At 49.7% G+C, this 26,396-nt stretch overlaps 9 protein-coding genes across 9 annotated transcripts; 4 read left to right on the top strand and 5 right to left on the bottom strand.

Moving 5' to 3' along the window:
• Positions 1-58: 58 nt before the first annotated feature.
• Positions 59-1,243, top strand: FIP1 (Pre-mRNA polyadenylation factor FIP1; the record flags this gene model as incomplete). The annotated part of the gene is made up of 4 exons (XM_014690237.1): positions 59-241; positions 299-351; positions 415-656; positions 720-1,243. The coding sequence occupies 4 exons, from the start codon at positions 59-61 to the stop codon at positions 1,241-1,243; spliced, it is 1,002 nt and encodes a 333-aa protein (XP_014545723.1).
• A 3,256-nt stretch (positions 1,244-4,499) lies between these two features.
• chit33_1 (Endochitinase 33) lies at positions 4,500-5,802 on the top strand (the record flags this gene model as incomplete). The annotated part of the gene is made up of 5 exons (XM_014690238.1): positions 4,500-4,611; positions 4,674-4,739; positions 4,811-4,824; positions 4,903-5,021; positions 5,124-5,802. The coding sequence occupies 5 exons, from the start codon at positions 4,500-4,502 to the stop codon at positions 5,800-5,802; spliced, it is 990 nt and encodes a 329-aa protein (XP_014545724.1).
• A 618-nt stretch (positions 5,803-6,420) lies between these two features.
• On the bottom strand, positions 6,421-7,392 carry G6M90_00g073400 (uncharacterized protein; the record flags this gene model as incomplete). The annotated part of the gene is made up of 2 exons (XM_014690239.1): positions 6,421-7,035; positions 7,180-7,392. 2 exons carry the CDS (start codon positions 7,390-7,392, stop codon positions 6,421-6,423), a joined length of 828 nt encoding a protein of 275 aa, XP_014545725.1.
• Positions 7,393-8,802: 1,410 nt separating this feature from the next.
• On the top strand, positions 8,803-9,432 carry G6M90_00g073390 (uncharacterized protein; the record flags this gene model as incomplete). Its single annotated transcript, XM_014690240.1, has 1 exon — positions 8,803-9,432. The coding sequence occupies one exon, from the start codon at positions 8,803-8,805 to the stop codon at positions 9,430-9,432; it is 630 nt and encodes a 209-aa protein (XP_014545726.1).
• A 491-nt stretch (positions 9,433-9,923) lies between these two features.
• Positions 9,924-11,705, bottom strand: SUC2 (Invertase 2; the record flags this gene model as incomplete). Its single annotated transcript, XM_014690241.1, has 2 exons — positions 9,924-11,201; positions 11,262-11,705. The coding sequence occupies 2 exons, from the start codon at positions 11,703-11,705 to the stop codon at positions 9,924-9,926; spliced, it is 1,722 nt and encodes a 573-aa protein (XP_014545727.1).
• A 1,019-nt stretch (positions 11,706-12,724) lies between these two features.
• chs-2 (Chitin synthase 2) lies at positions 12,725-16,300 on the top strand (the record flags this gene model as incomplete). The annotated part of the gene is made up of 3 exons (XM_014690242.2): positions 12,725-12,864; positions 13,289-14,964; positions 15,135-16,300. 3 exons carry the CDS (start codon positions 12,725-12,727, stop codon positions 16,298-16,300), a joined length of 2,982 nt encoding a protein of 993 aa, XP_014545728.2.
• A 525-nt stretch (positions 16,301-16,825) lies between these two features.
• sir1 (Sulfite reductase [NADPH] subunit beta) lies at positions 16,826-21,838 on the bottom strand (the record flags this gene model as incomplete). Its single annotated transcript, XM_014690243.1, has 4 exons — positions 16,826-16,855; positions 16,942-21,309; positions 21,383-21,531; positions 21,754-21,838. The coding sequence occupies 4 exons, from the start codon at positions 21,836-21,838 to the stop codon at positions 16,826-16,828; spliced, it is 4,632 nt and encodes a 1,543-aa protein (XP_014545729.1).
• Positions 21,839-23,413: 1,575 nt separating this feature from the next.
• kei1 (Inositol phosphorylceramide synthase regulatory subunit kei1) lies at positions 23,414-24,253 on the bottom strand (the record flags this gene model as incomplete). Its single annotated transcript, XM_066130985.1, has 2 exons — positions 23,414-24,148; positions 24,209-24,253. 2 exons carry the CDS (start codon positions 24,251-24,253, stop codon positions 23,414-23,416), a joined length of 780 nt encoding a protein of 259 aa, XP_065987143.1.
• A 652-nt stretch (positions 24,254-24,905) lies between these two features.
• Positions 24,906-25,810, bottom strand: RAB6B (Ras-related protein Rab-6B; the record flags this gene model as incomplete). Its single annotated transcript, XM_066130984.1, has 6 exons — positions 24,906-24,961; positions 25,026-25,304; positions 25,360-25,489; positions 25,539-25,627; positions 25,690-25,712; positions 25,764-25,810. 6 exons carry the CDS (start codon positions 25,808-25,810, stop codon positions 24,906-24,908), a joined length of 624 nt encoding a protein of 207 aa, XP_065986968.1.
• Between the last annotated feature and the right edge of the window lie 586 nt (positions 25,811-26,396).

Below are 26,396 nucleotides of genomic sequence, written 5' to 3'. Positions count from 1 at the left end.
CCTCCCATATTTGTGAAGCTGTTCGAGGTTTTTCTGCTCTCACTTCTGGTTTGCCCCCATGAACTCGGATTTGTCTGAGCATGAAATGGAGATGGACGAGGGCGACGATGACCTCTACGAGCCGGAGGAGCCTAAGGTCGAACAACACGACAAGAAACGCACAGTCTCAAAGACCGAGGAGCTTGAGGAGGGAGAGGAGGAGGATGAGAGTGGTGCAATGGACGAAGATGACGATGATTCTGTACGAACAAATTCGAGCCCATCCGCGCAACAGGGTAGCTAACAAAGCTCCTCCTAGGACATTGACATTATCACGGAGAGAAAAGACGGCACTACAGCAGCGCCTCCAACGTAAGCGCTAGCCAATGAAACTACCTCAGTGACGTGGTTTGAACTCAACTGACTCTTGTGCAGACAATCCAAATACAGCGATATCAGGAATATTCCCCAGCGGTCGACGTCTGGCGATTCACCAGCAAAGCCAGCCCCGACAAAACGGGAAGACGAGCCAAAGTCACTTAACAATGTAGCAAGTGTCGCGGCACCGAGCGCTGATCAGACATCCGCAGCTGCGTCCAAATCCACGATTGACGTCAACGCAAATCCAGTGTATCCCGCCGCAGGAAAGGCCATAACACAAGTGAACATTGACGAAGGTCAGGCTTGAGTATTGCCACCGGTAGATTCAAACGAACTGTGCAACTAACATACAACTCAAGATCTTCCTGACAACGAAAAGCCATGGAGAAAGCCGGGTACCGATATCAGCGACTACTTCAACTACGGTTTTGATGAATTCACCTGGGCTTTGTATGCGGCGAAACAAGAGAGTCTTCGAGGGGAGTTTGGGGCTGACGCATTTGCATCAAACAACAAAAAGATGATGGAGGATTTCAACAGCATGATGATGATGGGAGGCATGGGCATGCCAGGCAGTGGTAATGCGGGAGGAACATCTATGCAAGGCATGGATGGGATGCCTCCGGAGATGCAAGCGATGATGCAACAGATGATGGCGTCGGGCATGGACCCATCTCAGATGGACCCCAGTCAAATGAGCGCCATGTTTTCGGGTATGCAGAATGGTGGTGCAGGTCCTGGGGCACAGGGAAACCAAGGACAGAACTTTGGCGGTGGTTTTGGCGGTAATCAAGGAGGGTATGGCTATGAGCAAGGCATGTCAGCTGGAGGCGGGGGACGAGGCGGTTTCAGTGGCGGACGGGGTCGCAGAGGACGTTGGTAGTCAGAGGGAGCCATGCTGTTTCTTAGCTGATGATTACATGTTTTCGGACGGGAAAGGATTGGAGGGGAAAGGGCATGGCGTTGACTGGTTGAAAGAAGCCTGCCAAAGAGCGGCCTCGAAAGTGTACAGGTTTGTAGACGGTGTCACTCATAGTTTGACTTTTCGTTCTTCTTTTTTTAATAAATGAAAAGAAGAAATATTATACCTCTTGGCATCATACCGGAATGGATGCAATGGCGGCCCCTATTTGACTGTGATATCAATTGATGTTGTAGTGAACGAGGGAGCTGACCATGAAGTCGTTGCTATTGTAACGCCATACACCAAACAGCAGGAACGCGTGACACATTGCCAGTCAGCGCAAAGCCATGGGCCCAATACCAATCGTCAAATGTCTAAAGCCAGATTTCCAAATGATTCAGATGCCGTTGTAAACTGTTACTACTGCTGCTAATATTTTGCCTAGAGATGGCCCATCACACACTCGCCTCAATTCATCAGGTCTATTTAGACATAGAGTCCCCGACCCAATTATCTGCTGGTAAAAAAAAAAAGTACAACGTACTTCTTAAGAGACATGTCGCAATTTTGCATTTGGTCCACCTGCGTATCGAAGCAACAAGCTGGCCAATCCACGGTTCAGTGGGGGTCATTCGAAAATGCTGTGATCACTCTCTTGGCCGCCGTAGTGGTGGTTTTAAAGTTGGTCCGCAGACGAAGGCTTTTTAAGGGCGACCAAAACAGGGACAATAGGCAATTCTCCTGACGCTGATTCCAGTCTGTTGAAGTAACGTTACAAGGCTGAAGCCGTCAACGGCAAGGTCGAGCAGAAGACCGACTCCCACATAAAGCTAATTCGCAGCTGCTCATCCGTGGGGCATTGGCTTCTGCGTTTGCTCGGTAGAGCTCCAGATGTCCAATGTATCGAAAACTCCATGTCAAATGCTGGGGACATCTGGACCTCTTGTGCTTCCCAAGCCGAATGTTGACCTCTAAACCCCCACCTTCCCCTGTCTGCAGTGATCGACGGCCCGGCGAGCCTACATGTACACTTGCGCACGTCAAATCCTTCTCGAGGTTCCGTCTTGGAGGTTAAGCCAGGGGCTGCATCATCCGCCTTCCTCTTTAATGTCCCGTGCCCCACGCCAAGCCTAATAAAAAAAAAGGAAGCACTTAAGGGCACTCTTAACCTAGATGTGATCCCCAATAATGACTATTCCGTTGTGACACAGACGACGATGCCTTCCATTATCCTTGCCATTTTGCCATGGCCGGTCATCAGATGAGGAAAGGTAAAGAGAGACCGAGACATGGAGCACCCAAGGACGACAAATGATGCATATGGCACGGGCAGGCGTTGAACCTGACCGCCATGTAGCCCCAGCCCTGACTTGTTCATCTACACCGTCGTGTGCATGTGCCTTTGGCAGCAGAGAACGATTTTCAAGGCACGAGCGTGACGCCAAATAATCGGCAACGCCATGGATTCATCCATTGGCATGAATGTATTGACTGTACTGACTCCCTCGGTGAAATTTCATGGCCAGGGAAGAAAAGCTCCTGGCTCGACGCGGAGCACTCTGTCGGGTACAACCCACTGTACCCTGCAATAGGTACCTCCGTCCTGAGGGCACGGAGTTTATGCAGCCTCTGGGCTCTTGATGCACCATCAAGCAGACCCCGGAATACTTCACCACCTACTCCGTACTTACGCAGAACCTGCTCATGGGCACTCGTGCTCCAAACGCCGACTTGTGGAAGCTCTGCTTTTCCCACATTACAGTTTGGGCGAACAAAAAGATACCTAGCCATGCTCTGGTGCCCGTCCATAAGGCCAGTTTTCAGTTGGCCCTACAAGGATCTTGGGAGATGCTCTCTCTGGCCACAGGCACAAACAAGACTAGAAGCTGAAGTCGTCTAAGACTGGCGTTTGCTAGACTCACCGGCAGCGTAGCCTCATCGAGTTCTGGTCTTCACTCATTGCGACGGCAAATACAGTCAGCACCCAGGCTGCTTGCTGGGGAACATGAATGCAGGACGATATCGGCAAACTACGGAGTAGGCCATTGCATGCCTAGGTAACTAGTAACCCCGTCAAAGAATTGGATTGTCTTCCCTTTCATTAATCATTTTTCTAGCCCAATCACGGCTACTCCCTCGAGATTAAGGTCGGGAGACTTGAAACGTCATGAAATATGAAGAGGGAGCCACACTGGATAGACTTCACACCTTCACAAGCCCCGTCTACCTACTCAAGTAGGAAGTTGACCATGAAATGTTCATGTGTAGCAGATGGGCTGGCTAAATCAAGCCAGCGAGTGTACAAGCTCACAAGCTCTCCACAGCTGACTTGCAACCTCGTGGCACCGAAACGCAATCGGAATCCCCCCCGAGTCGTACATGGCTAGATCCTGTGAAACGACTGGAGGAATTTTACCGCCCCTTCAGTTGTGAATCCTCTCTTGTCCCATTTTGTAAGCCTGCCTGAGCTGCTTGTATCGAAGACGACACCCATGATCCAAGCACATGAGCTAGATGTATAAGAACATCCCCGACGTCTCAGAATCAAGTGCCGAGTACGCGCACCTTGAGGGTGTTGGATCTGCTGTACAATCAGCTTGTCCGCCAGACACGGGGAGTAGACCCTGTGTTTTATACATTACAATCATCTTATACACCCAGAAAGATCATATCTGCATCGTCGAAGTCTTGAACACTGCAGTTCATCAGATATACACTGCTCTGGGACAAGTGACTGTGATAAGCGCCCGGTACCATCATCTGTGTTACTCTAGGCCCTTGGAATACAAGACCGGTCACGGTCTAGAGCCTGGCAGTTCTTGGCGAGCCGTGATCCTTCACGGTAGCACCACTACATCCTTGCCTTCTCGCAAAGTAGCATTGGCAGCCTTATCCCTGGGATGAACAACTCGGTCTACTTCCCAATTCCTTGTACAAAGGACCGACCATGCAGAAAGATGCTTGAATGGACCGTCCAGCGTCACATATGTACACTTCAGGGATGTGTTGGTATATGTCATTCCAGGTAACAATCGAGTTGCCTGATGCTCTTCACGGGGGTCTCTAATACATCCACATGTTCACTCTCAAATATATATAACTGCCATGCCTGTGCCATGTCACACACCTCTAGTCAATTTACGGTCTCCATCACAAACAAGATTCTCTTGGTCTATTCTCCCACACACCTCTGGCTAGGCGTGTTACTCCTGGGGGGCACTTGAACAAGTTGAAAATGTCTTCTTTTTTCTGGTCTTTGGCCTCTGCAGCCAGCTTGCTGGCGGCGCTTCCCTCTGCCCTGGCTGGCTTCAATGGAGGTTCTCACAAGAACATTGCCGTGTACTGGGGTACGTCCTCACAACGGAGCTGTATTCGGCCTTGATGGCTTTCGCTTACAAGATTTCCCCAGGACAAAACTCTTTTGGACAGGGAAGCGGCCCAAATGTCCAGCAGGGCCTGGCACATTACTGCGAGAGTGAGTTTTTCTGCGCATGCCAAAACTTGACGCATCCAAGTCCTAACTAAATCTCCTTTTGCGGCTTGTAGATGCCGATATGGGTGTAAGCATTGCTCATGATGCCTCTCCGTAGCCGCTGGTATTTGTGCGCCGACCCCACGTTCTAATCTCACGCATCTAGATAATCCCGATTGCTTTCATGAATGGCATTTCTCCTCCCATTACCAACTTTGCCAACGCCGGAGACAAATGCGACAAGTTTCCTGACAATTCAAACCTTCTCAAATGCCCAGAGATTGAGTAAGTTGATGTTCTCAACAGACCAAGTCCAAATGCAATACTGGTTCATTCTATTACTGTAAAGATTACCATCCTAACCGGTATTGTTGTGCAACTTGACAGGAAAGACATCAAGACATGCCAGACCAAGTTCAAAAAGACCATAGTCTTGTCACTCGGTGGTGCAACCTACTCCCAAGGCGGCTGGTCCAGCACCCGGGACGCTGAGAAGGCCGCACAGTCTGTCTGGGACATGTTCGGGCCTGTACCCTCTGGCAGCAAGGTTGACCGGCCCTTTGGATCGGCTGTCGTAGACGGTTTCGATTTCGACTTTGAATCGACGACCAACAACCTTCCAGCATTCGGCGCCAAACTGCGAAGCTTGATGGACGGCGGTGGTGGAAAGAAGCTTTACCTTACGGCCGCGCCTCAGTGTGTCTTCCCTGATGCTGCTGTCGGCTCTGCTCTTAACGCTGTTGCGTTTGACTTCGTCATGATACAATTTTACAACAACTGGTGTGGTGTTTCCAACTTCAAGCCGGGATCTGATACCCAGGACGCCTTCAACTTTAATGTCTGGGACAAGTGGGCCAAGGGCAGCAAGAACCCCAATGTCAAGCTTTTGCTCGGTATCCCAGCCAACAAAGGAGCCGGTGGCGGTTACACCAATGGAGAGAAGCTCAAGGCCGTCATTGCCTACTCCAAAAAGTTCACCAGCTTCGGCGGTGTTATGATGTGGGACATGTCTCAGCTTTATGCGAATGAAGGCTTCCTTGGCGAAGTTGTCAGCGACCTGGCCTAATGGAGCGGCAGATTTTTTATTCTGAACTGCACCCTTTGAAAACGTGTTGCAAGATGTACAAATCCCGACTCAACAGTAACCGGATGCGACGGGCGTATGGTATCAAGGGTGATGAAGCATACACCGTACCCAGGGTAGGGCGGGAACATTCTCAAACGTTCTGGTCTATCATCTTGTATACACATGGGCCAAGACTTCTGTACATACTTTTTACTCGTAAATATTGGGAATGGATTTTTGAATTAGACATCAAGTTATTTTTTACGCCCCTTTCACCACTGTAGCCGTAGCACAATGCACGTGTCGCAAACCAGTACGTCATCTACCATCATTTCGCTCCAGAGCAAGTCTTTACCAGTAGTGGCCAAGTATACCATACACATGAAATCTTTTTTCCGACTTGAAGGCAAGCCTCTGTTAAAACTCTTAACTTGGGTATCTCGCGCCGCTCCTAACCCGTATCAAAAGACAAAAATGAGGACATTACGCCTGACTCCAACAGAAGGCTAATTACAGTAGGGGGCCCAAAAACATTTCTTTTTCTCCCAAATCAAGTATACAAACAAAAGCAGAAAGATCGCGCATCACATCGTGGCATTTCACCAGGCTGCAGCACCATCAAGTTGGTATGAAATGCTGCGAGTCCTGTTGCTGTTGCTCAAAAGACTGAGAAAAGGCAGCCAGACCGGCGACGATACCGACGGCCATGATGAGAATCGAAATGATGGACCAAATGACTCCCCAGCACTGGGAAGAACCACCGTATCGCTTTGCAAAAACGCTGGCGTCGGATGAGTTTACTTTGCGAAGGATAAGGTCGTCGCAAATGTCCCAGACACTGTATAGTGAAGACATGACGCCAATGAAGAGGACAACGAAACGTAGAGCTTGGGCATGGACGATGAACCAGCAGGCAACTAGGAGACCGATAGCAAGGACAATGGTGAGAATGGTTAGCCAGTCGCGCTTCCCCCACCACAACGTCAATAAGAAACAGACAGCGAGGACGATGCTGGCAACTTTGGAGGCGACAATGTTGAAACCGCAAAAGGTGAGCAGGGCGCCGATGAGCGAAGAGCCCAAGTAACCTGCGGGGAGGGTGATGGCACTGATGCCACCTCGCATGCGAGTGACGCCGCCTTCGTTGGGGTCAAGGCTGATAGACTCGACTTTGCCGCCCGTCAAGACTGCGGTGATGGCGTGACCGAATTCATGAAATGCGATGACGAGCATCTACGAGACCATGTTAGCGCCGAGGAAAGAGGAGGGGCGAGATTTTGAAGTAGATAAACGCCACAAGCCGACCACCCCAGCCGAATCGTGGCATGAACCCTTCTTATTGTAGTTTTATATTCCCAACTAGAACTGAGAGCTTACCTTGAATGGCCAGAGTATCATTTTCAGATACGGAACGTTCCAAAGAATAGCGATAGCCACGACATAGGCAGCGATGACACCGAGTGTAACTTTCTGTGTATGTGTGGGATTCTGCAAGTCCCGGGTAAATAGCGAATGTACAAGTTGGTGTTTGTCGTCGACATGACGACTGACGGCAGGCATCATTGCAGAAAGAAGAACAGGCGGTGCCATGGCGAGAGGACGGACAGACGGCCAAGGCGGGACTCGGATGGTTTCCAATAATTCAAGTCGACAAGCAACGACGGTCTAGTTGGCGATGCTATCGCGAAAACCAACGGATGGGCGAGTTCTCTCCAACAGACTCAACGTTCGTTGACTTTTAACCCGGTAGCAAAACTGGCGACATGAAAGTCGAAGCGGAAAACTAGATGGATAAAGAAAGTGGGGTGAGCGACGACAGAAGAAAACGATGCGAGGAGTGAGTAGGTAGGTCCGATAATTTGAGGGTCAAGGGAGATTTTGTTTCAGTTCCAAGTCGACGCATTTGTTGACCCTCTGACGGGCGGCTGGCAGCGTCGCAATCACATTGAAGCGTGTGGCTTGGGATTGACAGGACGGATGGAGACTGGAGTTTGGTGGTGGGTCCTTGGGCCGCTGAGCCACGCGGTCTCCAGCACGTCAGGCACGCCCAGGAGACAGCACTGAGTCTCCCGTACCTCAGCACCCCGGGATACGAGTCTTGGCTGCTTAGATGGATGCCAGTCCAGAGGCTGTCGTGGCTGTGTCTGGTCAGTGCTAAGTTCATCATGCCCCCTTCCTGACATCTGGAGGCTGTGCAGGTCCATCCGCACCCACGTCGACGCCACTGTTAACAACGGCAATGAACCTGTGATAGTACTCCGTAGTGCCAGACTAGTTGCAACGACTGGCGTTTCTATTTGGGGACCACCAGTCAACATTCACACGGCAAATACACGCCACGAAGTGCATGCAAATCTCACATTTGGAACTACGAGTACGGAGTACTACTACTGCCGGCATTGGACTCTGATGTCTGTAATTACTACTCTGTACTTTACTGTTTTACTCGAGTCTTCGGCCGCCACAAGGAATTGAACGGCCCGGCTTGCCCCGGGCCAACCACCTTTGTTCTCTGAGCCTGGGATGCCCATGGCAAGACACTGAGGCCTCGCTCCAGACAACAGACCCACCAAAACCTTTACAGTCATGGTTGAAAAGGTCAACTAACTGGTGATGTTGTCCGTAATAACACGAAGCTCGTAGTCATCTGGCATGCTCTGACCTGACCCGACAGCTTGTCAAGCACCACCCAGGTATGTCTGTCGAGCAGTTGAAACTGGAGTTTTGTATTCAACAGCTTCCTTACATTCAACTTGTCCTACTGGACAGTTTGCTATGCACACGGTAACTAACTCGGCCTTGTCTCGCAAGTTTCACATACAGAGGAGAATTACATCCTCGCTTACCATACGCCCTACCGTATCGTGCCCCATCGTCATTGTCAATAACCCATTTGCTTCCAATGTACATGCTGCCACCGTGGCTGGATAATCCAACCTCGCTGGCCCAGTCAGTACATTGCATTGGACCGCTCCCTGTCCGCCGCTGAATGTCGCTACGATGCCAGCGGATTTCGAAAAGCAGAGCTATTGGCACGATCGATTCGCGTCCGAAACCTCGTTCGAATGGCTCATTTCTTCATCCGAGTTCGTATTTATTATAGAGCCTTTTCTGGAAGCCCTGGACCCGTCATCGGCACATATCCTTAACCTTGGCTCTGGTACGAGCGATTTACAGAACCATCTACGTAGTCGCGGCTTCCACAAGGTCTGCAACCTTGATTATGAGCCACTGGCCGTCGAGAGGGGGCGGCAGCTCGAGGAAAAGGCATTTGGCAACGTCGTTACGCATTACACAGTAGCCGACACTACCCAGCTTGCCTACGCCGGGCCGGAGATTGGCCGCAGAGCTGATGGAAAGTTTGACTTGGTGATTGATAAAAGTACCGTCGACGCCGTATGCTGTGGTGGCCAGGCCGCTTTGCTTCGAATGGCGCAGGGAGTAAGAAGCCGTTTAGCCGACGATGCATTGTGGATATCTCTGAGTTTTTCTGCATCACGCTTTGACAACCATCAACTGCCGTTCCATGTTGAAACTATTGCCAAGATCCCAGCCCCGAAAATAAAGACCACTGATCCGGATATATACCACTGGTGCTATCTTTTGCGGCCCATACGAGATAGGCCATGAGTTTCTGGTAGTCTACTGTGGAGCAGGTTAGCTTTTTTCTTCTTCTTCTTCTTCTTCTTTTTTTTTCCCTTATAAGCAAATAGGCCACATCAGCTGTCAGGGAATCTCACCCTGCTGTCTGTTGGCGGGCTTGCATGCAGATTCTACATAAGCCCGGCAATGTGTCCGTAAAAAGCTGCCATGCCGCACTTGGATGGACGTTAGGAGCTGCTTTGGCTACTGCATTATTTAAAGTAACAATGGCGATTCTTGGAATTAGGAACTATATGAGAGGTGAATATGTATTCTCAACATCACCGAGCGCCAGGCATGGAGCTTTTATGTTGGCAAGCTTCGTCCCAACGATGTTTCTGCAACAGGTATAGTAGCGATAGAAACGTCAGAACCGATGAATACGGTTGTCTATGATCATTTTTGTAATTTTGTGACCTATAATTCGAGACAGCCCAGGCCTGCTTCTCTCTTTGTCGCAGCAAGCACAAATATCCAATTCACATGGATTGCAGCAAGTGCTTCATGGCCTCTGAGGCCGTTTCCTGCATGGAGATGTTTCCGTGCACCAAGCCATCTCCTGGGTCTTCCATTTGCTGCCAGGTACTTTTTAAAGCATTGACACGAGTGCTTACCCGTGTGCCATGAGGCAAACTGGACGTACTGATGATCAAGAACGTCAACGGTTGTGTGGCGAAGAAAGTCGCTGTAGCACTGTCGACGCCGTCATTGAGAAATAATTCAAGTATGGACCGATCCATCACTCCCTTCATCGACCAGCTACCGTTACAGAACAAACTATTTGTAGATAGCTTGTCAGTGAAAAAGACGTTGTCGAAGCCTTTTGCACCGCCTCTGTCAAGATAGAACGGATTGTCGCCGCCAAAGTAATACCCTCCTCTGATGTACTCTGCTGTTATAGGACTAAGAAGCGTGAAATTCAAGGTGGCCATTTCCGGTATCCCTTTCTTTGGTAAGCCAGTCACATTCACCTCCCAGTACACCGCATTGGAGGCTATGTCTGAAAAGTCAACCGTCAAGGATCCGTTGACAAGGCTCTGGTTATACGCTAGATTTCTCCCCATGATTGGCTGCATATCATACGGGCTGCTTATCAGTTTCCAGCCAACACGGTCAATTCTTGTCAAGTAATTCCGGCGAGGGAGACTCATTGCACTACGCCAGCCCTCCTGTGCAGTCGGAACAGTCTGGGTATACTGCCAATTAGATGCCCAGGCAATAGACACGGGATCTTCTTCGGCTGGGACACCGAAAAAGAACTGCCCGGCATAATTGTCCTTGCCAAAATCGGCAATGCGGGCAACTGAATCAACTGCTTCAAAATGGGTCCCGTTAAAAGTTCCAGGGTAGTATTCTGTAATAGAACCACCCACCGGCGCCCCTGGGTTGATGCTGATTAGCATAGTCCACATATCGTCTCGTCTTTGTCCGTCTTCCGTGTACAGCGGCATGCGCACTAGGTTTGGGCATTCCCACTGCAGACCCAGAAGACCTTGATTGGAGAAGTTGCTGGCATGAGTCCACTCGATCAGATCTGGTGAGGTGAATATGCCAATTGCGAATTCCTGGGCGTAAGCAACCACCATTACCCAGTGGTCTTCGTACCAGACGACCTTTGGATCGCGAAACTGCGAGGAGTTGCTCGGTATGACAGGGTTGCCGTCAAACGGGGTGAAGGTGAAGCCACTGTCATACGAGTAGGCGATGGCCTGAGATTGGGGACCGGGGCTTCCGTCATCTAAATATTCTGCCAATGTCTACGACAGAATCAGTATACATCTGGATAATTCACATGCGAATGGGCCAAGGATACTCACATAAATTGCAACAACGCCATTGGACTGGTTGCCGAAGAAACCAGAAGTGTTGTTCTTGTCAATGACTGCACTTCCAGAAAAGATGTATACATTCTTCTTCGGGGGGAACAGGGCAATTGGTTGGTTTGTCCAATGATATAAATCTTGCGAGGTCGCATGTCCCCAATGTTGATTTCCCGCAACACTCTTTGTGGGGTTGTACTGGTAATAGAGGTGCCATGTGCCGTTGTGGTCTCGAAACATGCCATTCGGGTCATTCATGAAGTGGCTGGGGGGCGAAAAGTGCACTTGAGGACGATATTGCCCTCCATAGCTGCCAACGATGGATGTGCCGGATGGGACATGGGCTCCAACGTACTGAGTAGAATTCTGTCCAAGACACCAGTTCGCAAGGTACAGAGCACCAAGAAGTGTCGTGTGAATGTTGGTGCTTATAGGCAGCATCTTATTTTCCACAGTTGGCGATGGAGATGAGAGGACAAGGAGGAATTTTTGAAAGAACACTTGAGCTCGATGATTTTACGGGCAAAAAAAGGCCTCGCAACGCAAGATTGCACGGGGACATTTTGTTTTCAACCCGCATGGGCACTGCCCAGCACCACGAGGAGAAGACGAGGATATACCTGATTCCACTCCACGGAAGTCTAGAAGACGATGCGAGGATTGTCTGCATGATTTGCATGGGTATCGTGGTGTCATGGTGTGTCATGGCTTGCCGTCTAGCGTACTATCGAGTAGCGAACGTCCAAGGCTTGCTGCACTCGTGGGGAAGAATAGACTTTGAGACGAAGGAGGGGCGGTCGGAGTTGATGTAATTCGTCGACTGCCGGGCCGACAAGACCAGGCCAAGTGCTCACGTATAATCAATGCATGTCACGGAAGCCCTCAAAGGAGTTGTAGGCAATATTTGCCGCAATGGACACGCTCCCGGTACCGAGACTGGGTATCGACACAAATGAGAAATTCGAATCCAAGAGAATTCGATGTGATGCACAGGATTCCCAGTGGGACTTGGTAACATTCATGACATTTGCTGATTTCTCGCCTCTCCAAGGTGCTCGTGGCACGGCGTGCGTGCGGTCGTCGTTGCTAGGCCAACGGCCATCCCCAACTGCGACGATGTACTATTGACTTGGCCCGACTCGCACCAGCCGCACGTTGCCTCTTGCGCCTTGCCTCGGTCGACTTCATGGCGGCCTGTCAAAACAAAATCGTCTCTGTTCTCTCATCGCTTTCAGCTCTGCAGGTCAGATTGATTCATGACAGTTTCCTTCTCAAGAATCCTGAGCATCCGATTGCCCGTTGTTGTTGTTTTCTTCTTCTTTCAATTCAGCCTCGCCATAGATAACCTCGTCCGAAGTCGCATACCTCAAAGTGCCCACACTCATTGTTGTTTGGCTTGCTAACAAGAGCCGCATTCCAAACAAGGCATTTTCAATCCGCTCTTGCCCACATCCACGACAATGGATCGTCCAGACACCCCGCCGCGGCCTCCAGAATACACACTACCCAGCTACGAGGATGAGCATGATACCCCTACGGGCCAGAATGCTGCCGCCGTTAGGCTATTGACATCCTTCGAGGATCCCTTCGACCACAGCTCGTAAGTAGTTGCCTGCCACCACTTCGTCTGCTGTGACTTGGGGCCCTTGGAATTCCCTTCATCAATTTGCACCGCCTCAAGGCTCTCCCTCTCCAACCACGTTAGATAACATTGCAACTGCACCACTGTTGCTCTCCCGAATCTTGTTCCGTACTCCCATATCCCCAGCAAGACAGCCTATCTTATATCTAGCTACGCCCGGCGTATGGCATGACCTGCGGCTGTCTATATATCCAGCAGCACTCCCGGTCCATCGTTAGCCTGCCCCAAACAGTTCCTGTGAGATCAAGCGATCGCCTCGAGCTGCTGTGCTGGATGAGATAGATCTGTGACCATTTGGCACCTTTGCCGTCTTCCAAGAAACTGGCCAGGTCCACGGTACAATGCACCCAAGCAGAAATGGCTCACCTCGTGCGACTCTTAGACCGCGAACAACCCGTCGATCATATCAACCAAGTGTTGTTTCGTCACACTCTAGATCAGCCTCAGTCCTAGATGAGACCCCGAGCATGCCTCCTCCCGATTCAAGTTACGTGCCTTTTGCGAACAGGGAAACTAGTTCCCCTCATCGACCTTGGACCCCGTCGTCCAGAGTGTCCGAATTTTCACGCCCGCCTCCTTCAAATGTGTCTTACGAGCCTTCGGATCTCAATGGAAGCCCGAGGCCTGGAACTCCGTCGTCGCGATATGGAGGAAGCCCGCGCCGCCCTTTACCCCCGGCACCGCTCTTCTCGAACTCGGGTCGCAATTCGCAAGCTTTTGCCGACGACGCAACTGTATCTATCCCTCTCGACGGTAGCGACGATGTCTTTGGCCCAGAGACTGATCTCAGCGATTCTCGTCCACTCCCGACCCACCGTGACTCCTTCATGTCAGGTTCTCAAGAAACACTAAACGAGGATGCAGAGGATTACGCCAAGGTCGAGCACTACGGCCCGGCCCCAGACGGTGCTCAGGAACGGAGAGGCGTGCGAGCCCCTCAAATGTCCAAAAAGGAGGTCCAGCTCATCAACGGAGAATTGGTCCTGGAGTGCAAGATTCCCACCATCTTGTATAGCTTTCTTCCCCGTCGTAACGAGGTCGAGTTTACCCACATGAGATACACAGCAGTAACGTGTGATCCAGACGACTTCGTTGACAGGGGATACAATTTACGACAGTCCATCGGCAGAACCACTCGAGAAACAGAGCTCTTTATATGCATCACCATGTATAACGAAGACGAAATCTGCTTCACCAGGACAATGCACGCTGTGATGAAGAATATTTCACACTTTTGTTCTCGGTCTCGCTCAAGAACGTGGGGTGAGAATGGATGGCAGAAAATCGTTGTGTGTATCATCTCGGATGGCCGTGAAAAGATTCACCCACGAACACTTGACGCCCTGGCTGCCATGGGTGTTTATCAACATGGCATTGCAAAAAATTATGTTAACAACCGTGCTGTCCAGGCTCACGTGTACGAGTATACGACTCAGGTCTCGCTGGACGCTGACCTGAAGTTCAAGGGTGCCGAAAAGGGCATCGTTCCGTGCCAGCTGATATTCTGCTTGAAAGAAAAGAACTCTCGCAAACTAAACTCGCATCGTTGGTTTTTCAACGCATTTGGAAAGGCACTGAATCCCAACGTTTGCATTTTACTCGACGTGGGAACACGGCCTGGAAGCAATTCTCTCTATCATCTTTGGAAAGCGTTTGACACCGATTCAAACGTCGCAGGCGCCTGTGGCGAAATTAAAGCCATGAAGGGAAGATTCGGATCCAATTTGTTAAACCCCTTGGTTGCCTCACAGAATTTCGAGTATAAGCTATCAAATATCCTCGATAAGCCGTTGGAATCTGTGTTCGGCTACATCACTGTCCTTCCCGGCGCTCTTAGCGCCTACCGATATCATGCCTTGCAGAATGATGAAACTGGACATGGGCCGCTTAGCCAGTACTTCAAAGGCGAAACGCTTCATGGACAGCATGCCGATGTATTTACAGCCAACATGTACCTAGCTGAAGATCGTATTCTGTGCTGGGAGCTGGTAGCTAAACGAGGCGAGAGATGGGTACTCAAATATGTGAAAAGCTGCACAGGAGAGACTGATGTTCCCGGTAAGTTGTCTCGTTTTATTCTTCTTTTCTCTAGTCTTATCCTCCTCGCTCCCGTGCCTCCCCTTTCTTTCAAGGGGAGGCTTTGTTGCCTTGAAGTCCTTTGTCTTGTTTCACTCAAATGCTCTAACTTTGTGATCCTCTACGAAGGCGGCAAGACTAACAATCCTCAGATGCTGTCCCAGAGTTTATTTCTCAACGACGACGTTGGCTGAACGGCGCTTTTTTTGCGGCTGTTTACTCCCTCGTTCAATTTCGTCAGATTCTAGCCACGGATCATACCATCGCACGCAAGATTCTGCTTTACATTGAATTCGTGTATCAGTTTGTACAGCTCCTATTCACGTACTTTTCACTTGCGAACTTCTACCTTACTTTCTACTTTGTTGCTGGTGGTCTTACAGACAAGACAGTCGACCCCTTTGGTCACAACATTGGCAGCGTGATTTTTACCATTCTGAGATACACATGTGTACTGCTTATTGCAACACAATTCATTCTCTCCCTTGGTAATAGACCACAAGGAGCCAAAAAGCTCTATCTAGCTAGTATGATCATATATGGGGTGATTATGACCTATACCAGTTTCGCCTGTATCTACATTGTGGTTCGACAACTCACGGGCAAAAGTCAGGATTTTGCAATCGGCAACAATGTTTTCACGAATCTCATTGTGTCAATGACGTCAACAATTGGATTGTACTTTGTGATGTCATTCCTCTATTTGGAGCCGTGGCACATGTTTACGTCGTCCTTGCAATACTTCCTACTTCTGCCGAGCTACATCTGCACTTTGCAAGTGTACGCCTTTTGTAACACGCATGATGTTACTTGGGGTACTAAGGGTGATAATGTGATCAAGACAGATCTTGGAGGTGCTGTTGGCAAAGGAGAAACGGTTGAACTCGAAATGCCAAGTGAACAGCTTGATATCGACAGTGGCTATGATGAGGCACTACGAAACCTCCGTGATCGCCTTGCTGTCCCTGCATCGCCTGTCAGCGAGGCACAGATGCAAGAGGACTACTACAAGAGTGTACGAACGTACATGGTTGTTACCTGGATGATTGCCAACGGTATACTTGCAATGGCCGTTTCCGAAATCTATAGCAATAAGGGAATCGGGGACAATTTCTACCTGCGCTTCATTTTGTGGGCTGTTGCTTCGTTGGCTATTTTCCGAGCACTAGGATCAACAACGTTCGCCATTATCAACGTGATCAACATTGTCGTGGAGGGTAGGATACGCATGAATGTCAAGGTTCCGACCTGGATGGGTGGCTTCGGAAGCAAAATTAGCGAGAAGGTTAGCAGCGTTGGAAGCAGCCTGAAGAGTTGAACCGGCTCCGATGCAAAGCTTCATTTTGCCGCCCGGGTTTTTGTTCGTGTGTTTTTTTTTATCTGTGGAAATTGTTTGCCACACAGAAGACATCATACCTGTTATGCGAGAAAAGGATATGACGTAGTCTTGTACGATGAGATGCTTTAATGGATGGTTTTCACAACTGTCGGGGGAATCGGCATGGGCCATACGAGCGGGAAGATCTTAGGTGTGTTTATATGTACATTTGTAATCAATTTGAGGGTTAATGGTAACGGACATCATTTTCGGCATCACTTGGTCATAAGATGGACATGACAGTGGGCATGTTCTACTTTCCTATACCGTGGTGGATGTGCACCTGGTTTGCAAGCAGTATGAAAAACTTAGGTAAATTCAACTGGACAAATGCATCTGCAATTACCCTCTAAATATATCAAGAAACAATTCAGCTAGCCAAGACGCCAAAATGAAAGCCAACGACAGACCCTCAAGTGCACACAATGTGCCTGCCCTTCATTGAGCATATTTCGCAGGGCATGCTCATTCCTCGTCTGATTCTTCCTCCGCAACCTATCAACGCAAGTCAGTAGCTGCTTGCTGTCTTCAGCATGTCCAAGCATTGTGTGCCTGGCTGGGTAGTAGATCAATTGACTCACATTGTCATGGAAATTCTGTCCGTCCGTCGTAGCCTTGATGATGCCAGCACGAATACAGAAGTCGCCGAATTTTTCACCCCCCTCCCGCTCCACAGCATACCGCTTCAGGAGGGACTTCATAATGGAAAGTATTTCTTCTTCCTTGATGCTAGAGCGATACAGCTTATTCAGGCGTTGCCCGTGGTACCCACCACCAAGGTACATGTTATATGCTCCATAAGCCTTGCCAACGAATGCCACCTCTGCCAACCAAGGCCGGGCACAACCATTGGGGCAACCTGTCATTCGCATGACGATGGAGTCTTGTCGCAATCCACTTTCCTCTAGGCATGATTCCAGTTTGGATATGAGAACCGGCAGGTATCGCTCCGACTCGGCCATTGCAAGTCCACATGTAGGGAAGGCAACGCAAGCTGACGAACTGAGACGGAGCCCGGAGAATTGAACGTTGTCCAGCTTGAATTTCTTCATGAGCGATTTCATTGCAGGCAGGTCCTCGTCTTTTACATTGCTGAGAATGAGATGCTGATTTCCTGTCAGACGAAACTCTCCCTTGTGTACCTTGGCAATCTCTCGCAGGCCTGTCTTCATTTGGAAGTCAGGTGTGTTTTCAATTCGGCCGTTTTCGATAAAGAATGTAAAGTGGTTAAGGCCTGTTTCATCCTTTTGCCAACCAAAAGTGTCAACGTTGCTCTTAAACTCAAATTTCCGTTCCTTGTCGAAAGTCTTCCCCCAAAGTTCCTCGACTTTGCCACGGAAAGTATCGACGCCCATGTCGTCAATTGTATACTTCAGCCGAGCGTGCTTGCGGTTTTTGCGATCGCCATGGTCTCTCTGAACCAGCATTATTTTCTCACATGCAATGTGAACTTCGTCTGCGGAGCAGAATCCCATCATGCGCCCAGTTTGAGGGTATGTCTTTTTGTTATTATGCGTCGCTCCCATGCCACCACCCGCCAGAACATTGAATCCCTCAAGGCTTCCATCCGCACCTTTAATAGCAATCAACCCGATATCATGTGCATATACATCAGTATCGTTATGAGGAGGTATGGCAATGGTAATTTTGAATTTTCGGGGAAGATACGTCGGACCATAAAGTGGTTCAAAATCCTGAACCGCCTCGCCAGCAATTTGCGTCTTTTTGTCATTGTCATCTGTGAGCCAAATTTCGTGATATGCACTGGTGGAAGGAAGGAGGTGGTCACTAATCTTCTGAGAGCACGCATGCACTTGCTTATGATACCGAGACTCGGTAGGAAGCGAGCTGCACATGACGTTTCTGTTGACGTCACCACATGCAGCAATAGTGGTCATCAGGGCTCGGTTAATAGCTTGCATTGCTGGTTTGAGCTTGCCCTTGACGACACCGTGGAACTGGAAGGTTTGCCTCGTGGTCAGTTTCATGGTTTCATTTCCTAGACTTGTGCTGATATCGTCCATCTGAACCCATTGTTTTGGCGTCGCAACTCCGCCAGGGAGTCGGCATCGGATCATGAAAGAATACGCCGGTTCCAGTCCCTGAGCCTTTCTTTCATCCCGGATATCTCTGTCATCTTGCATATAAGTACCATGGAACTTGGTCAATTGTTGGTCAGAAGCAGAGATGGCACCAGTAGATGTGTCCTTAAGGCCTTCCAAAATTGTGCCTCGCAAATAGTTTGACGCGATCTTGATGTCCTCATTCGTAATAGGCGGCGGCTCTTCTGGAAGTCCCTCCACGTTATCTACTCCTAATGCTTGCCAAAGTTTGGGTTCCCATTCTTGGTACCCAGTTTGAAAACCATCAGGGTCTTGGTCATCGCCTAGGCCAACACCAACGAAGCGCTTGCCTCCAAGATTACTCAGAACGCGATCGAGATCCTTCGCAGGCTTGTTGTAGTAAATTTTGTCTTCTTTTCGAGGCCAGTAGTGACTGTCACCAAGACCAAACACAGAAAAATTCACAGTGGCAAGATCCAAATCGGTGTTGTCTTTGATGCCGTCCCAGAATGGTAAGCCATTTTGAGGGAACTCTCCTTGACCAGCAGTGGATGTGATAAAAACAATGTTCTCCTCCTGTGAAAGGTCTTCAAGAGGATAATCCTCCATAGCCAGCACCGCCGTCTTCAACCCGCGAGCCCTTCCTCGATTCCCGAGGCGCTTGGCCACAGAGGCGGCATTCCCGTTGTCAGAAGCGAAGAGAATAGTAAGCGGTGCGCCAAGAAGGCCTTCCAGTAATTGATTGTATGCGTCCTTAGCTTTTCTCTTTTGCTGGGCCCGTACCTCAGTTCCAAAATCCTGTGCCAAACTCGCAGCAAATTTGGGTTCTTTCTTCATGAGCTGGGTGAGTTGATTATCCCTAGCCAAGAACGTTTTCAATTCCTGCTTCACCACCTCCGAGTCCAAGGAGAAATTTGGCTCGCTGTTGAGTTCGTTTTCTGGGTTCCATCGATACAAAGGCCAATAACCAACATCTACAGCTTTCTTCGATTCTTGAAGCACAGTTAGTGGGGAATCAGATTCGCCAAAATAGGGGAGATAGGCTAGGACAACTGAAGGACCATTGAACTTGTCGGCCTCGAGCAATGCCTGTAGCACCTGGGTGTATGAGCTATACACAGCGGTTGATGCCACATAAACATTACCAAAGTTCATAGCATATAGGCCAATATCCTTCTTTCGTCGATTGGAGTCAACAGCGGACTTTTCCGAGTACGGAGTAGAATCGATAATGAGCATATTGATATTTTCGCCAGATGCAAGGACATGGTGAACTCCAGAGTTTCCGAGGTCATATGCCCATGCATCTGAGCCCATCAGCCATAGAGATTCCTTGCGGAAGAGACCCCTTCTGGTGAGAAGCTTCTGGGCGAGAGCTGAGCCGTCAGCTTCTAATCTTGCTACAACTTCTTCACCAATATCCACAGCCTTGGCCCCATCATTTGCATGCATAGCCCATCGAGCCAGCCAACTCTTTGGTTCATCTGATTTAAAGGTTCCATGACTTGCTGCATCCTTGACTTCGGAAATAAACTTGCTTCGGTATTCCTTTCGCGCCAAAAGTGACCCAAACCCAAACTCGGGGCTGGCTGAGATAGACTCAGAAACACCTGCATTGTTGGATTTCAAGGCATTGGAAATATATGTCCGGCTTCCAAAGACTTGGTCCAGGATCTTGGAATAGGCATTCTCGAGCTGTGGTTTTTCCAAACCATGTCCACCTGGGTGCTCTGATGTCGTCTTGACCCCGACCTCTAGGTTCTGAACAGGCTTTTCCAGGGTGAGATTTTGAACGATACCTCTCAGGGCTTGCGTCGTTGTTTCGGGGGCGATGTATCCTAGTTGGTATCCAACTATAACCTGCACGCCGCCGGGACCACGATTAACCGACGAAAGAACATCAATCAAGACAGGGCCCCATCTCGTAGTTGCTCTGTGAATTTGTTCTAGGACAGCAAGCCTTTTTACAGTGTTGGGAACTGACTCAACAAGCTTCGAGCCAATCCATGGACGATATAATCGTGGGGTCAATATGCCCATGTTGGCAAATATCTCATCAGCCTTAGCATTATCCACAGTTTCTGCAAAGGAACCTGTGTCCGACCCGAATACAAGCAAACAGTTTTCGGCGTTAGGAGGGCCTGTATATTCAAACGCGGCATATCCTCTACCCAGTGCAGCCTTCATCTGGGACCAGATGCGGGCGGCGCAAGTGTAAATGTCTTCTGAGGTAACCTGAGGAGGCACCGCCTCTACCGTGGTTGCAACAGAAGAAGGCGCGATGGGAGTAGACGCTTCGCTGGACTTGATAGAAGTGCCGGCTGAGGTGGCTTTGGAGGCATCAGCGCTGGGAGGCGGCTGGAGGGGAGCATTCCTGGTGCCATTGCCGTTTATGAAGGTTTCTGGGTGATCTGAGGAGACTGCAACATGGCCATCGTCTGCATAGATACCCGCGGCGGAAGATCGGCCGGCTTGAAAGCGGCGGACACTTTCAATGTCAAGAATTTGCCGTAAGACAGCCGTGTCCTCAATTGCTATGGGCTCGTCGGCAGCAGACGTTTCTGGAGCAAAAAAGTGAATGACAGCCTTGCCCGTGCGCACAGCCAACGCATGGGCGGTCATAGCCATATCTTGGGCCTCTTGCAAAGTTTCGGACTGCAAAAACGTCCAGCCTGCGTTTCGAATGGCTGTGATGGAAGAGTAGTCTGCATGTTGCTGCGGCTGTAGCGATACATGGAGGACAACGGGGTAGTTGGCCAGCTTATAGAGGTGGGAGACGGCAGGTAATAAAATGGTTGACGTCGCAGTAACGGATACCAACTTGCCTGCGCGGACCGGCGTATACACAGAGAGCAGCGGGTCGACATTGTGACGAATCGATTGCACCTAGGTACGGTTATTAGAGCGCTTGCTATATGCATCAGGGAGCCATAATGGCATGTACATCTCTTCATCTTACATCTGGTACAGCATCTGGGCCAGAGGCGACCAGCCCGCGGTCGTTGCGGCTGGCGTATTGCTTGAGGTGAGATGAGAAGGCCGAGTCGGTAGCCAACGAAGGCTGGACGGACACAATGACATCGCTCGAGAGGTAGGCAACTCTGGCCACTGCGCATGAGAGAAAGTCTGATTAGCGCTGTTTCTCACTGGTTTGTCTTTTGAAAGCAGGCTGGCCAGGCCGCGAATTGGCGGACAAGAGGAGATGGCACGTCAAGCAAAACAAAAAAAAAAAAAAAAAAAAAAAAAAAGCGGCCATGATGTAAGTCGGCAACACATGCATCTTCACAGGGAAGGCAAGGCCGGGCATGTATCTCGGTGTATGGCACTCACCAGCCTCTTCAGGCGTGCGAATTCGGTGAGACGCATCCATCCTGTCTTTTCCAGAGTCTTGATTCTGCCTGAAGAGAAAAGACATGGTGGACTCGGGTGGCAGAAGAAATAAGAGTTTCGTGAGAACTGGGCTTCGGAGGCGGCTCCATGCTTCAGAGTCCAGACTAAGAGTCAGGCGGGAGCATGGCCAGGCACTGGGGTCTTCCTGGGCACTGCGTGCTCTCGAACCAAAGTGCTCCCTCCGAAGCCCGAACTTGGCCAGTTACCGATAGTACTAGTTACATGTGTCTTGTCCTCTAATATCATACAAAACCCATACAAAACCACACAGCACGACTGAGTACCATCAATCTCGACCAAGCATCTCCAGGGCGGGCGAGACCCAGAAAAATTGGCCCCGCGGCCCTGCAGCCCTTCACATGTTCCCACTGCAAGCGGCCGGCCATTGGCTACTTTATTGGATACTGCGTCTCTTCACACATGGCTGGTGTGCCTGACTGGCTGGCTAGCACTCAAACTCGCCTTGTACCCGTCCTGTGGCTCCATTCCCCGCAAAGCAATCATTTTTCCCAGGATTGCGTGATCGTTTAGCGCTGCCAGGCATGCGCCGGGGGCGATTGCGAGATCGCACATTACAAATTTCTCGTGTCAGATTTGCGGTGGCCCGACGTCCAGGCAATGGCCCATCGGCGCCGGCCACCTACGACAAATCAAGTAGTAGTATGTACGGAGTATGTAGTGTGTAGTTTTCCAAGGAGCCATTCTCCGTTTGACTCTTAAACACCAGACCGTACAGGAATGTCGCAATCCGCTGGAGTGGTCTTACTAGGACTAACCGACTTCCGCCCTGCCGACAGGCCGACGACCGACGACCGACGAACGCCATTCACCAACATCATTCGGTTTCCTGAAATCTCCGTTCTCGTGCACATTTCCGAGTGTCATGTTAAGAAAGTACTATTCGTATTCTCGAGTACAGTGGATAGCGACAAAAATAGGAAGCTCCCACCTCCCCATTTTTAGAAGTACTATATGACTGTTGTTGCTGCTCGTTGCTTCTGCAAGGCTGCCATACGATATTATAGTTTTAAGTAGTCACTGCTGCTTTCTCTGTCTTGGACTTGTTTTTCCCACAGTTGTGTGCATTCACGTGCAGCAATTGCCCATGCCTGTGAGTTCCAGTTCCAGTTCCACGATAAGATAAACGCTACCCGCAAGGTTTGTATCACTGGGCCCTGTTAAGAGCGAATGCCTCACCGGGGAAAGAACGATACATAAATTTTGGAAATTGATCGTGTCACTCCGCGGTGAGCGGTGAGGAGGCGGCCCTAAGGCAAATCCATATTGCCCCGGTCTGCCATGTCAAGTGTTGGGCATGATTATCATAATGGATAAATGATATACGTTGTCATTGCCGTGCACTACATCAACACTAATCGCAAAGACAATGCAGACTCCTGTGCTATAATATGCCGTAGGAATCTACTAATGTGGGTATTTTCCGCTGCATCATGTACATACTACCTAGGTACCTAGCGCACTCCCACGCCCCGACTCTTCTACCTCTACCCTGCTGATTGTGATGCGTGGAGTTCAGATCGCGTCATCACCCCCTGGCCCTGAATTGATGCAGAGAGCAAATCGTTTCAACCATCATTTCTTACACTTGCCCCGCTAGAGTACCGCTACTAGTATGCGGTTTTCCGTGTACACTCCTCTCCCAGTTCTCAGAACCCGGAATATCCAACCAGTACCGCTTGCCCAAAGACACCATGAGTCTGCCCAGTCGTCCTTTTCGGCCGTCACCGTCTGGAAGGTCAGCAGCGAAGGGTCCTTCGTTCTCATCCACACCGGGTCCTTCAAGGATCATCAATTGCATGTATTTTTGCAATACTTGGCGTGCAAATGCCATCACCACAAGGCTGAAGTATACTCGAATGAGGGTAAGTCCCACAATCAATACCATGCTAGTAGCCGTCTCCTGAGGTACAGCCTTGCCGTGAACAGCGCGCTCTCGCCGAAGGCCGTCAAACCCTTGTGCAACAATGCCTGGGAGAGATATAGATGCCGAATCCGATCCATTGTTTGTAGTGTTCGCAAAATACCAGTCAAGCCCAAACGCGGCCGTATAAGCTCCGTTTATCGTCGTGTCGAGAATGTATAACCATGCTAATGCCAAGCATTCGAAAGGGCTTTGTCGTCGGATATGGGGAATAAGATACACGAGCAGTCCCAGGACACCGATCGAGTACACATACGTCGACAGTTGGAGTAAGGATAGCTGGTAACCCGTCAAAATCGCCAACAGTCCATAAACCCCCGAGACCTTGTTGAAAACCAGCGCCAATGAGATAAGTTCCGTTCCAGTCTGAAGGCTCACTAGGCCAAATAAATTCTACGCGAAACTCATTAGCGTTTCCCAGCTTCGAATATCAAGAGCGCTCGCTTGCCTTACCTGTGGTCGCGGAGCCCTTAGATATAGTCTTGTAAACTTCGACATGATTCCCTGGATGCGCTCCAGCAAGCGCTGTGCCAACGAGACACACCGAGATGAATTCGAGCGAACAGCGATGGTTGATTTGAAGCCAACAACGGAAGAGGCGTCATGTAAAATTGATGAGAGGTCGAAATACTACCAGGGGCTGCATGTCCCCACTCTCCGCAGCCCGCTCTGCCAAGTCGTGGTTGGATAGCCAAGTGATGTAATCCGGTTGATATTTAAAGGGGTTGACTCAATGAACACGTGACTCGACACCTAGTGGCAGATAACATGGCTCGCACTCATATTGAGATTATACATGAGCATAAGCAGATCTACAGAATAAAACTAAATAACATAAACACTCACAGGTCCTACATAGATTTACATAGATACAACCTGAGCTGCTGTCCATGTTCGCGAAGAAGACATGTTTGAACCATATTCTATTAGTACTACAACAAAGTCACGAGCCTGCTGTTCCAAAGCAGAGTGACCTATTAATATGTTAAGGTAGCGGATCGGAGGCTCGTGGTTTTTGTTGCATTATACAAGCTATATTCACAATCCATGTGCACACTGGGGAGAAATCTTAGTGTGGTTCAGTGGTGATGCTAGCGGGTATACAATCAATAGGGGATAATCCCCGCAACTTCGGGCCCGCGATGGACGGTTAACACGAGCATCCCTCTTGAGTAGGCTGTGATGTATTTGTTTTAACATCAATCACTATAGATAAGATTACATTAGTAAGCTCGATGCTAGAGCGGGCAACTTAGCGAGCTACACTTACTCTGACTTGATGCTTGAGCTGCAGCATCAGCTCCCTCCATACCAGGCAACGCTTGCGCTATCCGTTTGAATAGATTTTTGACGTTGTGGCCTAGCTTCGCACTTGTTTCCATAAACATCAGATTGTTCTTTTTAGCTTCATCCTCCCCTTGCTGTGTAGTGACTTCACGCTTCTCGTTCAAATCAGTCTTATTGCCAACCAGCACAATAATGACATCGTTGCCTCGTTCCGCCCGAACATCGTCAATCCATTTTTTCGTGTTTTGAAATGATTTTGCGTCTGATGAGCGTGTGTCAGTAAAATGGCGTCACTTTGAGGACTGGAGGCTTCGTACTTGAGATGTCATAGACAACCACGGCCACGCTTGAATCTCGGATGTATGATGGAATCAAACTTCGAAATCTCTCCTGTCCTGCCGTATCCCAGAGTTGTAGCCGCACCGTCCGGTCTTCGAGATACATGGTCTGTCTGTGGTTAGGTTTGGAACATTTTGGCAGGTAGCGGGGCACTGACCTTAGACAGAAAGTCGATGCCGATGGTCGCTTGATACATGTTATCAAACGAATCGTACATAAACCGTGTGATGAGAGAGGTTTTCCCGACTGCATAAGATGGTATTAGTTCCATTGACATTCCCGGGATTGGGTTGGGGGTATCTTGCCACTCTGCTCCCCCAGGAACACCAGCCTGAGCATGTCAGTATCAGATAATTACAACACAAGGATATGGCACACATACTTGAATTTCTTCAAGGGATTGTTGTAAGACCCTCCAGCCTGCGCCATATTTAATATCGTTCACGGCTGTCTCAGTACTTCGAAGCGATTAAAATGCGAGAGGTAGGACGGCAGCGATGGAGCAAAGAATGGCGGGATGGTCGAGCGTCAGCCAGATTAGTCGGTAATATCAAGATTAAATTCGATACCTAGCAACGGTATGTGCACCGTTCGAAGTGCAGGTGAGGAGAGCAGATTGCGTAAAACTGCAAAGCCCCAGGCGGATTCGCGAACGGCCACAAAACCTTGCACCAAAGGTTGCGGCGTGGAGCGCTTTCGTAGCTTCAACTTTGGCTTATGGGAGCCGAGAGCCTGTTGTTGCTGCTGTTGTTGTTATTATGTATAGTGGAAGGGGCTCTGCTTGGCCGAAGGCGCACGTGCGGTGAGGAACGTCAGGCCGGGACTGTGGAAAACGGGGGTCAGAGGCGGCTGCCACATGGTCGGTGCAAGAGCCAAACAGCGCAAGTGGCTGGGTGCGATAGTAGGGCCCCATAAAAAAAAATATTGTACCAGCCAATTCAACCCACCATCTGGGAGAAAACTGTCTGGCCCTTTCAGCATCACATTGTAACCAAATTTTGGAATTTTATTGAAT

Source organism: Metarhizium brunneum, chromosome 4, assembly GCF_013426205.1.
Source record: "Metarhizium brunneum chromosome 4, complete sequence".
Lineage (NCBI taxonomy): Eukaryota > Fungi > Ascomycota > Sordariomycetes > Hypocreales > Clavicipitaceae > Metarhizium > Metarhizium brunneum.
This window is presented reverse-complemented; position numbering and strand designations above follow the sequence as displayed.